At 46.0% G+C, this 13279-nt stretch overlaps 1 protein-coding gene across 4 annotated transcripts in view; it reads right to left on the minus strand.

The window, feature by feature from the left end:
* PNPLA4 (patatin like phospholipase domain containing 4) overlaps window positions 1–13279 on the minus strand; it is an 87041-nt gene that overhangs the window by 39355 nt on the left and 34407 nt on the right. For 3 of the 4 annotated variants that reach the window (XM_065916571.1, XM_065916568.1, XM_065916569.1), the window contains exon 6: window positions 1959–2111. The exons of the other annotated variant lie outside the window; for it this stretch is intronic. In XM_065916571.1, the coding sequence (XP_065772643.1) occupies window positions 1959–2111 (153 nt within the window). The remainder of the gene's footprint in view (window positions 1–1958; window positions 2112–13279) is intronic. 4 annotated transcript variants of the gene reach the window in all.

The following is a 13279-nucleotide window of genomic DNA, read 5'->3' on the forward strand; positions in this document are numbered from 1 at the left end:
ATAACCTTGAAACCTGAACTGCGGGCTCTGCTGATGGCTCGGTGGTAAACAATCTGCCTGCCAGTGTGGTGGACACAGCTTGGATCCCTGGTCCCGGAAGAGCGCCCCCACTTCTCAGGGCAGCTAAGCCCGTGCACCACGATGATTAAGCCTGTGCTTGAGAACTTGGGAGCGGCAGCTGCTGAGGTCACGTGCCACCACTGACTGCAGCCTATGCCCCCTAGAGCCCGTACTCTGCAACAAGAGAAGCCACTGCAATCAGAAGCCTGCTCTCTGCAACTTGAGAAAAGCCCACAGGGCAACTAAGCCCCAGCATACTCCCCTCCCCCCCAAAAAAAAATAACAAAACACAGAACTCCACATGTAGACTGCGTGCAGGTTTCTCAGCCTGGGTACCACTGACGTTTGGGGCCGGATGCTTCTTGGTGGGGGCATCGGTCCTGCACACTATAGGATGCTGACCAACACCTCTGAGCTCCATCCCTAGATGCCCCACACATTCCCGACTTTGCTAGTGTCTCCTGCATATAATGGGTTTCCCTGTGGCTCCAAAGGTAAAGAATCCGCCCGCTGATGCAGGAGCCACGGGCCGATCCCTGGGTCGGGAAGATGCCCTGGAGGAGGGCGTGGCAACCCACCCCAGCGTTCCTGCCTGGAGAACTCCGTGGACAGAGGCCACAGTCCACTGGGTCACAAAGAGTTAGACACCACTGGGCGACTAATGCGTTCACTTTCAAGGGCTACAGTCCATGGGGTTGCAGAGAGTCAGACGTGACTTAGCACACACGCACCTGTATACAGTATCACCTCCTGTTGAGAACTAGCTTTTGACGAGATTGAGGGAATCAACATTTTTATGCAAGTTATTCTGGCAGGTCCCTAAGTTTTTCACTAATGTCTTTATATACTTAATTACTGCCACCTTTTGAAACAATTAAATGATCTTATTTACAACAAGCGGACTTCCTTGGTAGTCCAGTGGTTAAGACTTCACCTTCTAAAGCAGGGGATATCGATTGGATCCCTGGTCAGGGAGGTAGGTGAGGAAGGAAATGGCAACCCACTCCAGAATTCTTGCCTGGAGAATCTCATGGACAGAGGAGCCTGGGCTACAGTCCATGGGGTAGCAAGAGTCGGACATGACTTACCAACTACACCACCACCACCAGCAGGGAGGTAGGATTCCACACACATGTGGCCAAATAACCAGACATAAACAACAGAAAAAATATTGTAACAAATTCAATAAAGACTCTTTAAGAAAAAAAAAAAAATGGTCCACATTAAAAAAAAAAATCTTAAATAAAATTACAATTCCCTGGTGGTTCAGTGGTTCAGACTCTGCCTTCCAATGCAGGGGACACAGGTTTCAATCTCTAGTATGGGAACCAAGGTCCCACATGCCTCAGGGAAACTAAGCCCAAGCACCTCAATTACTGAGTCCAAGTGCCACAACCACAGAGTCCATGCGCTCTGGAGTTCGGGTCTCAAGCCACAATTAGAGAGCCTGTCAGCTCTAGCGACCTCTCGCTGAAACAAGGAGCCTGCCCACCGCAACTAAGATCCAATGCAGACATCCATAAGTAAATAAGTATTTAAAAAAAAGAAAATTGCATTGAAACCTTGCCAAGTATGCTGACCTGAAAAATAAGTGAAGAAACGGGAAATGTCCCACAGAGACAGTACAAAAATAGTAAAAAAAAAAAAAAAAGAAAAAAAAAGATCGCACATTCACAGTCTATAGGTACCCAGGTCCATATGCACGACATATGCTGCGACTCATTTAAAATATGGCAAAAACCACTGCAATACTGTAAAGTAATTAGCCTCCAATTAAAATAAATTAAAAAAAGATAAAATATGCATGCAAATCTGTACATACGATGGGGTTGCCAAGTGCGGGAAGCATGTGGAAAGTTTCAGGGGGTCTGTGACGATCTGTGAACACCAGGACTCACCAGTACGTCCTGGTTGGTGATGCTAACGTAGAAATGCAGTCGCCCTTTATCCTGCGGGGAGACGTCCAGGTGCCCACTGAATGGGGAGATGGTCACTGTGCGGCCAGCGGGCAGGACAGGCAGGCTGTTGGTGAAGCCTCCGTCCACCCACTTCTGCGGAGAGAACGGCTCCGGTCAGCACGTGGAGACCACGTCCCTCCCACGTGAAGACAGTGAGCGTGGATTTCCCGAGACAACACTGTCCTCCTGAGAATCTGAGCCTTGGGGATGAACGCTCTTGAGTTACTACTAATGAGGACCAGCTGGATCAGATTTCTTTTGGACGCGAGGCAAATCTTTGTATGCATATCATTTACCCACAGGCTTCTGCGGTGGCTCCATGGTAAAGAACCTGCCTGCAATGTGTTCGATCCCTGGGTGGGGAAGATCCCCTGGAGGAGGGCATGGCAACCCACTGCAGGATTCTTGCCTGGAGAATTCCATGGACAGAGGAGCCTTCTGTGCTATAATTTATGGAGTCACAGAGTCGGACACAACTGAGCACAGAACATACACACACAGCCTTTATGCATATAGTAAGAAGTTTGGGTTTATAGTAAGAAGTTATGGAGAAGGCAACGGGTTTCTGCGGTGGCTCTGCTGGGAAAGAATCTGCCTGCCAATGCAGGAGACCTGGGTTCGGTTCCTGGGTCGGGAAGATCCCCTGGAGAAAGAAATGGCAACCGGCTCCAGTATGGCCTGGAGAAGCCCATGGACAGAGGAGCCTGGTAGGTTCTCAGTCCATGGGATCGCAAGGGTCGGACACGACTTAGCGACTAAACCAAACCAAGAAGTTTGGACAGAATCAGGAAATCTCTCCACTTGTTGAAAAGCTTTATGTAGATTACTTAAGACCTTACTATTTTTACTGATGATGGCAGATGCATAAGGAGCCACATGTAACAAGCTTGGGATTTACCATCTAATCAGGATACAAAACAAAGTTGACTCTGACACTGAGCAGACCATCCCCCATAACAGCGGCTCCATTTTTAACTTCAGGACTGCAAATCGGCATTTTCTGTAGCCAAGCGAAAAGTAAATAAACAAAGGACCACTAGAAGCGCTTTCATCTCCACAGTGACTCCTGAGTACGTAGGGCTTCAAGCCTTAAAGAATTCGGGGTGGGGTGGGGTGGAAGGGTGGGAGAGGGGTATGAAGTGTTCAACAGGAACCTTGTCCAGAAGAGATTCTGTGCTTGCAGACCTCAGCCCAAAGCAAAGAGAGGGAGACACAGCAGCAGGAGAGAGGACCGTCCACAGGCTTCCGCACACCCGGGCACTGGGGGAAGGCTGGAGAAGCGCAAAGACGCAATTCCTCATGTTGTTTTCAGTGAAAAAGACTTTAAATCTGTCCTTGAGCCCCAGAATCAGCTCTAACAATAAATACACAGACACACAAAACTGAAGTTCAAACGCTCCGAGCTATATTCAGATTGGAAATACCCTGCCGTGAATGTGGGAATACAAAGCTAGAAGTGGAGAACACCTCGTCACTTAGGCAGAGTCAGACATCCCGGAGTGTGAAGTCAAGTGGGCCTTAGGAGGCATCGCTACGAACAAAGCTAGTGGAGGTGATGGGATTTCAGCTGAGCTGTTTCAGATCCTACAAGATGATGCTGTTCAAGTGCTGCACTCAACATGCCAATTTGAGTTCTCCAATTTGGAGAACTCAGCAGTGGCCACGGGACCAGAAAAGGTCCAGCCTCCTCCCAATTCCCAAGAAGGAATTGGGTACCACAAGAAGGGTGGTACTCAAGTATGTGCTAACCATTGGACAATCGCACTCATCTCCCATGCTAGTAGGATCATGCTTAAAATCTTGCATGCTAGGCGTTAGTGTTATGTGAACCAAGAACTTCCAGATGTGCAAGCTGCATTTAGAAAAGGCAGAGGAATTGCAAATCAAACTGCCAACATTCACTGGATCGTGGAGAAAGCAGGGGAATTTTGGAAAAATAGCTACTTCTGCTTCCTGCTTCACTGATTATACTAAAGCCTTTGACTAAAGCCTTTCCAAAAACTGTGGAAAATTCTTAAAGACATGGGAATACCAGACCACCCTACCTGTCTCTGGAGAAACCTGTATGCCGATCAAGAGGCAACAGTTAGAGCCAGACATGGAACAAGTGACTGGTTCAAAATTGGTAAAGGACTAAAAAAAGGCTTGCTCATTTAACTAATATGCAGAGTATATCACGCGAAATACCAGGCTGGATGAATCCCAAGCTGGAGTCAAGATTGTCAGAAGAAATATAAACGACCTCAGATCTGCAGATGATACCTCTCTAATGGTAGAAAGTGAAGAACTAAAGAGCCTCTTGATGAAAGTGAAAGAGGAGAGTGAAAAAGCTGACATGCAACTCAACATTCAAAAAACTAAGATCATGGCACCCGATCCCATCACTTCATGGCAAATAGATGGGCAAACAGGGGAAGAAGCAGTGACAGATTTTATTTTCTTGGGCTGCAAAATCACTGCTGAAGCTGAAGCTTCAATACTTTGGCCTCCTGATGTGAAGAACCGCCTCATTGGAAAAGACCCTGATGCTGGGAAAGATTGAGGGCGGGAGGAGAAGGGGGTGATAGAGGATGAGATGGTTGGATGGCATCACCGACTCGATGGACATGGGTTTGAGCAAATTCTGCGAGGAGGGACAGTGGAGGAAGGAAGTGGAAGACAGAGGAGCCTGGCGTACTGTAGTCCATGGGGTCACAAAGCGTAGGACACAACTTATTAACTGAACAATGACAGCAACCTCACAAAAGAATCTATCTTGGAGAAAAAAAAGCAAGGAGGTGAGGACCGAGAAATAGGTCAGCATGAAGTGTCCTTAACTGAGTTAAGGACCTTCATTCACCTTTTCTAAGATTTTTTAAAAATATGTTTTTCTTACTTGTTTTGATTTCTAGAGCAGGTGACTAAATGATAGGTATTGTTTACAAAGGCCTTGACCAGCAACCAGCTCCCCTCAGAGGAAATAAAAGTATGCAAACAGAAAGTATGCAAACACATTTCAAAATGTGTTGAAAATCTCTGGTTGAGGGAACTGCATTTTGGTGGAGAAATAAAACACAAATGGATTAGATTAAAATGAACCTGACCTGGGTAATCTGCTTACCGTCCTTATTTTTTAAAAGAACAAAACAGATTATATAATTATTTATTATATATACACGTTTACATATGTTTGCGTATAATGTGTATGTATAAGTATGGATACACACACACGACTATGGAAATACTGTCTAAAAAATACAGGTTTGTATTAAGAAGGCCCCCACATTGTAAAGTAACCACTGTATTTGAGCAGACTCTGGCAGACGCTGGAGAGCAGAGGAACCTGGCGTGCCGCAGTTCATGGGGGTCACCAAGAGTTGGAGACGGCTGAGCGACTGAACAAAACAAATATACTTTGATAAAAATTAATTACTTTTAAAAAAGAAGGTCCCAGATATCTGGTTCTGTGACTCACTGTCCTGGAGTTTGTTTTTTTTTTTGTCCTTCTCTTCCCTCATTGCTTTGGATGTAGATACCAATTCTGGAATAAGATAATCCCTAGAAAGAGAGAGAAAGGACACCTTCCAAAATTACCTCTCATACCCTCAGTAGAATATCTCACCGATAATGCAAAAATTCACAGAGGTTTCATCAAGGGAAATAAAAAATATGTTGCCAAGTGCCATATAACTTAACTGAGAGCTCACTTGTTTTATTCAACTTAAGCAAAAGAAGGGCAATCTGGCTCGTTAATGTGCAAAGTGTTCTAATTTACCATGGGGCTAATGACTGCTGCTTAAGGGAATTGAAAATCTTTCTTTCCAAATTTTGTTCACTCTTGTTAGCTTATTCTGATTGGATAAATGAGTCGGGGAAACATACAGCTTATCAAGCGGCTTGATTAAATTTTCAGCGTTACTCGCTACTCTGCAACCGTAACCCCGGCAGCTCAGATGCTGTAAATACAGTCCATCTTTCTCCTGATTCATGCTCTAATGAACTGTACCACTCTCAACAAACACACACACACACACACACACACACACACACACACACACACACACACACACACACACACACACACACACAGCCCAACCCTCCCCCGGGCATGCTAATGTGAGCAAAATTTCTGGAAACAACAATAACATTACTAAGTGCAAATACCTTATATCTCATGTGCTATGGATAGATTAAAATTCTGCATTCCCTATGCATCTGGCCATGAATTCTCTGGCTGTTTGCAACATATTCCTCAAAATCATTCCCGCTTCGTGGGCAGCATTCCATTAGCTGCCATGACACCACTTCGGTGAAACCTAGGATTCCAAAATCTTGCCGCTGGCTCTTCCCAGGAGACTTTTGTCCTGAGTTTCTTTGTTTCAGATTACAGCGCCTTCATTCATCAAAGGAAAGGGTAGGCCAAATATGTTAAAAAGAAAATTATTCCAGGAGAAAAATGTGCTTCAAAAAGCAAACACGTGGGACTTCAGCGGTGGCCCAGTGGCCAAGACTCTCCAGTCCCAATGAAGGGGTTCCAGGTTTGATCTCCGGTCAGGGAACTAGATGCCACATGCCCAACTCAAAAAAAAAAAAATTTCCATGTGCCACAATACAGGTCCAGTGCAGTCAAACTAATAATTTTTTAAACAATTCTTGTAAATTAAAAAAACATTTATAAATGTGTGTAGAGAGACAGAGAGAGAAGTCGCTCAGTCGTGTCCAACTCTCTGTGACCCCATAGACTGTAGCCATGGCTTCTCCATCCATGGGATTTTCCAGGCAAGAATACTGGAGTGGGTTGCTATTTCCTTCTCCAGGGGATCTTCCCGACCCAGGGATCGAACCCAGGTCTCCCGCACTGCAGGCAGACGCTTTACCGTCTGAGCCACCAGGGAATATTTAAATGTGTACAAATATTAATAAACATTAAAAAAAAAAATCTGGCGCCCACAAGTTGCTGTCATTTGTCCTAACATCCTTTACCCACATCTCTGAATCCTGGCCCCTAGAGTTGATTGCCTTTCGTCCTGACGCTCTTTACAAACCGCATCTCTGACCATATTCTAACGTGCTCCGTGGGAAGGTGAACTGTCTGAGTCCACAGAGCTGAAAAGAAACAACGCTTCTTCAGTAGAGAAGACGACCTCGTGCCCAGAGGTGGGGAGGGGGTCTGCTGCGGCTCTCCTTGGTAGGTTACAGCGCTGGAGACCGGAGCCGAGGCAATGATTCTACCCAGTGATGGGGAGGGACACCCATCACAGCAAACCCGGGAGGGCGGGCGTCTGCCGGCACTCCTCAAGCCGTGTCTCACATGAGATGCGTTCTGGGTTCACCCAGGCTCGTGACCTCCAGCGGCCCAGGTCAGATAATTGAAGGCCAAGACTGTAAAGCTCAAGGGTCTCCCCGTTACCAAAAGCGCTCACTTCTTCTTGCAGCAGGTCCTTGCAGAACACGCCCCGTGCGCCTGGATATACATTCCACACTGCGATAAGCTCATGCTGGAACCTCGAGGCAGGGCTGGACTTGCAAACGGTTTTGTCAGGAAAAGAAAGTGAAATACCCTATGATAACATGTCTATGTGAAACATAAAATGTGGCACAAATGAACTTATCGACAAGAGAGAAACAGACTCACAGAGGACAGATCACGCCTGTCAAGGTGCAGGGGGAGAGGGAGGGGGTGGGGAAGGAATGGACTAGAAGCTTGGGGTTAGCAGATGCCAAGCATTATATATAGGACGGATAAACAACAAGGTCCTACTGTATAGCACAGGGAACTGCATCCAGTCTCCTGGGATAAACCATAATGGAAAAGGATGTGGAAAAGAATGTCTATGTGTGTATAACTGAATCGCTGTCCTGTACCGCAGAAACTGGCACAACAGTATAAATCAACTATTCTGTTCAGTTCCGTCGCTCAATCGTGTCCGACTCCTTGCGGCCCCATGGACCGCAGCACGCCAGACCTCCCTGTCCATCACCAACTCCCAGAGCCTACTCAAACTCAGGTCCATCAAGTTGCTGATGCCATCCAACCATCTCATCCTCTGTCGTCCCCTTCTCCTCCCGCCCTCAATCTTTCCCAGCCTCATGGTCTTTTCCACTGAGTTGGCTCTTTGCATCAGGTGGCCAAAGTATTTGAGTTTCAGCTTCAGCATCAGTTCCTCCAATGAATATTCAGGACTGATTTCCTTTAGGATGGACTGGTTGGATCTGTTTGTAGTCCAAGAGACTCTCAAGAGTCTTCTCCAACACCACAGTTCAAAAGCATCAATTCTTCAGTGCTCAGCTTTCTTTATAGTTCAACTCTCACATCCATACATGACCACTGGAAAAACCATAGCCTTGACTAGACAGACCTTTGTTGGCAAAGTAATGTCTCTGCTTTTTAATATGTTGTGTAGGTTGGTCATGCCTGGAGAATCCCAGGGACAGAGGAGCCTGGTGGGCTGCCGTCCATGGGGTCGCACAGAGTCGGACACGACTGATGCGACTTAGCAGCAGGTTGGTCATAGCGTTTCTTCCAAGGATCAAGTGTCTTTTAATTTCATGGCTGCAGTCACTATCTGTAGTGATATTGGAACACAAAAAGATAAAAGTCTGTCACTGTTTCCCCATCTATTTGCCATGAAGTGATGGGACCGGATGCCACGATCTTAGTTTTCTGAATGTTGAGCTTTAAGCAAACTTCTTCACTCTCCTCTTTCACTTTCATCAAGAGGCTCTTTAGTTCTTCTTCACTTTCTGCCATAATGGTGGTGTCATCTGCATATCTGTTGTTATTGATATTCCTTCCAGTAAATCAACTATACATCCATTTAATAAAATAGAAGAAATAAAAATACTTGTCACCCTAGTTGGAGACTATGCTGGCAAAAAGGGTGGAGCGGGTCCACTCATTCCAAACTCACTGTTCTTTCTCAAACACTGTGAGATACAGTGAGGAACCTTGGTGGAGGCGGACAAGACCAGACTAGTTTCCACCAGGCTGGGGAGAAGTGGACTCGGAGAAGTAAAGGAATTCTGAAAGTTGACTCTGTAGTCACAAGCAGACCTTATTTGCTGTCCTGACAGTCATGCTCACAGAAGGTTCATGATTACTGAGCCTCAAAAAGAGCAGGGTGGGTGGGGCGAGAGAGGTGGTGGAGAGGGGAGAGTAAGGGGAAGGGAGGGGAGAGGAGAGATGGGGAGGAGAGGGAAGTTGGGAGAAGGGAAGGGGAGGGGAGGGGAGAGGAAGGGAGGGGAGGGAAGTTGGGAGAAGGGAAGGGGAGGGGAGGGGAGGAAAGTGGGGAGGAGGGGAGGGGAGAGGAGGAGAGGGGAGGGGAGAGGAAGGGAGGAGAGGGGAGGGGAGGGAAGTTGGGGGAGGGGAGAGGAGAGGAAGGGAGGGGAGGGGAGAGGAGGGGAGGGGAGGGGAGAGATGGGGAGGAGAGGAAAGTGGGGAGGAGGGGAGGGGAGAGGAGGGGAGGGGAGGGGAGGGGAGGGGAGGGAAGTTGGGAGAAGGGAAGGGGAGGGGAGGGGAGGGGAAGGGAGGGGAGGGGAGAAGAATAGTGGTAGCTTACTGTGAAGATATTGGATTCCTGATCTCTGAAGCAGAAGATTTAGCTCCGGGACCAGGGACCAGGTTTGATCCCTCAAGAGCGTTCGTGTAGCAGAATTTTATTAAAATATACAAAGGGGCAGAGAAGGGGGATGGAGAGTGCCCCCTCACTAGTCTTATCAAGGCAGCTATATACTTTTTTAGTTTTTACAATAAAGCACAAGAATGTCTGAACGTTGTAAAAATTTTAGCAGACCCACTCCCACAATTTACATTTTAAGATAACAGGATTGGAACTTGACAACAGAAACGTTTTTACCAGACCCACTCCCATAATATACATCCTAAGACATCAGATCAGTCCCAAGCAGGATACACTGTTGGTATATAACCCTTCAGTTCAGTTCAGTCGCTCAGCCGTGTCCAGCCCATTGTGACCCCATGGACCACAGCACGCCAGGCCTCCCTGTCCATCACCAACTCCCAGAGTTTACTCAAACTCATGTCCATTGAGTTGGTGATAATATCATCCTTAGTAAGGAGTTTAAACTGAGTTGTTTGTTGTGTAATGATCAGGCTTAAAGGAAAAAAAAAACCCTTTTATGTGATGAAGACTAAGGAATGTGGAGGAAAAAAAAAAAGGACACGTTTGTCCTTTTCTCCTCCTTGAGAATTCCAGACCCCTTTCTGCTTCCCTGGTGTCTCAGATGGTAAAGAATTCGCCTGCAATTCGGGAGACTCGGTTCAATCCCTGGGTTGTGAAGATCCCCTGGAGGGGAGGAAATGGCAACCTAATCCAGTATTCTTACCTGGAGAATCCCATGGACAGAGGAGCCTGGTGGGCTACAGTCCATGGGGTTGCAAAGAGTCGGACACGACTGAGTGACTTCACTTTCACTTCTTTTTTCTAAGGGCTCCAGACCCCTTTCTCCTCCTAGGGGACCCTGGACTTCTTATCAACCTGCGTAGGAGCTGACTCTTCTGATGGAGACATCATGGATACAGGAGGAGATGAGGAGAGGAGGAGGAGGAGGGAGAGAGGAGACAAGATGCAGGTCATTTCTACGAAATTACAATTTTTTTTTTTTTTTTAGTACATCACCGACTCCATTTTTTTCAATTTCTGATGGCTCCTCAAAAATGATGCACCTAGATAACTGATTTTCAGGAAAAGCCTAAGATGTATTCAGCCACTGCCCCAACTCTATCAGTGCTATGCAGAAAAATGTTCCCTGGAAGGCTAACCTATTTTTGTTGTTGTTGTTGTTGCTGTTTTTCAAAAACCAAATAGACAAGCAGAGAGTTTGAAAAGACAATGAAAAATGAGGGCTTCTATTTCGGCATGGCTGTGAACTGATAACCAGAGCCCCATTAAGCCAAATCGAACTGGTGGCCCAGCCAGCCTCCACCGTTTGCTGTCAGCGATGGGGCCACACAGCCGTGTGAAACGCCTCAATTAGGAAGAATCAGAAAGCAAACAACTTTAATAAAAACTGTCCACAGATACACAGGGACAGAATTCCAGTCTCTGCCCCACGGATCTGTCAATAATGAAAAGATGAATAACCTATAACCCATGCAAAAGGCTCAATGACTAGAGTTAAGTATTCTCTAACAACACAATGTTACAAGATTACTTGAAATCTAAATCAAACCAAAAACAAAACAAAAGCAAAACAAAAAACAACAAATAAAAACCTATAGCTCCCCTTGGGATCTCCACATATCAGTTCCAGAGATTAAAATAGCAGAAGAGGGACTTCCCTGGAGGTCCAGGGGCTGAGATTCTGTGCTCCCAAAGCAGGGGACCCCAGTTCCATCCCTGGTCAGACAAGAAAGAGTTTGCATGCCAGAACTAACAGATCCCTGCCACATGCAGCAACTGAGATACATCCCATAGGCCCGACTAAGACGTGGTAAAGCCAGATAAATAATTTTTTCTTAAAAAAAAAAAAAAAACCAACAGGGAGGGGACACATGTGTACCTATGGCTGATTCATGTTGATGTTTGACAGAAAACAACAAATTTCTGTAAAACAATTATCCTTCAATTAAAAAATAAATACATTAAAAAAAAATAAAATAGTCACTTGGCAATACTAACGCTCTCTCTCAAAAAGGCTTCGCAGGTGGCTTGAGTGGAAAACAAACACGGATTAGATGAGTCCCTGTTGAAAATCCTTATTCTTGTTCCACACGGGATGACCAGAACCTGTGAAAATGTTTCGTGCACATTCCCACAGCTTATTAAATCAGTGAAGGCAAATTCACTGATAAAAGCAATAAGATTACTTTCCATCTATATCCATTTTTTCAATTGTTAATGAATATCTACTGCAGTCCGTGGAGTACCAAGGAGTTGCACATGATTGAGAGCCTGAACTGAACTGATGATATGCTGTAAGTAGGGAGTGCTAAAATGAGGTCATTAGTAGAGACGTGTGTAGACCTAGTCTGTCATACAGAGTGAAGTAAGTCAGAAAGAGGAAACTCAAGTATCGTACATTAACACATATAGGTGGAATCCAGAAAAGTATACGTGGAATCTAGTACGTGAGGTTGCAAAGAGTTGGACAAGAGTGAGTGACTCAACAACAAGAAGCTAACACAAGACTGTAAAGCAATTATATTCCGGTAAGAAAAACAGTTTGGTAAGATAAACCCAGAGAAAGATACAACAACTTTTTTTAAAAAATAGGAAAACCAAGTAGTTTTCCAAGACAGAATACCACTTCAAACAACCAGTAGACAGTTTAGGAAGGAATCGTACTATTACTTGCTGCCCTTTAAATCAGTCTTCAGTTCAGTTCAATTCAGTTGCTCAGTTGTGTCCGACTCTTTGTGACCCCATGCCCGCCAGGCCTCCCTGTCCATCACCAACTTCCGGAGTTTACTCAAACGCATGTCTGTCATGTCGGTGATGCCATCCAACCATCTCGTCCTCTGTCATCCCCTTCTCCTCCTGCCCTCCATCTTTCCCAGCATCAGGGTCTTTCCCAATGAGTCAGCTCTTTGCATGAGGTGGCCAAAGGATTGGCGCTTCAGCTTTAGCATCAGTCCATCCAATGAATATTCCGGACTGATTTCCTTTAGGATTGACTGGGTGGATCTCCTTGCAGTCCAAGGGACTCTCAAGAGTCTTCCCCAACACCACAGTTCAAAACCATCCAGTCTTCGGCGCTCAGCTTTCTTTATAGTCCAACTCTCACATCCATACATGACAACTGGAAAAACCATAGCCTTGACTAGCCAGACCTTTGTTGGCAAAGTAATGTCTCTGCTTTTTAATATGCTGTCTAGGTTGGTCATAGCTTTTCTTCCAAGGAGCCAGTGTCTTTTAATTTCGTGGCTGCAGTCACCATCTGCAGTGACTTTAGATTCCATGAAAATAAAGGCTGACACTGCTTCCACTGTGTCCCCATCTATTTGCCATGAAGTGAAGGGACCGGACACCATGATCTTAGTTTTCTGAAATCAATGCTCAGTCTCATGAAAGCAGAGAACTTCTAAGTGATTAATGAAAAACAACTTTTTAAAATAAAAGTATTGGGTCCACAAACAAGTGTGAGTAAAATCCAGTAGGTTCAACCGCTAACTCACCCCAGACGTGGACCTGAGTGGGCAGCATGGTGGACATGAGTGGAGTGTTGAGGACGCCCTCCCGAGGCCTGGACCACACCAGCCACGCCCGGGCCTCCCGCGGATCTGCCCCAAACTGACCGATGCTCAGCGCCTTCTGACCCCT

The sequence above is a fragment of the Muntiacus reevesi genome, chromosome X (genome assembly GCF_963930625.1).
Source record: "Muntiacus reevesi chromosome X, mMunRee1.1, whole genome shotgun sequence".
NCBI classification, from domain to species: Eukaryota; Metazoa; Chordata; class Mammalia; order Artiodactyla; family Cervidae; genus Muntiacus; species Muntiacus reevesi.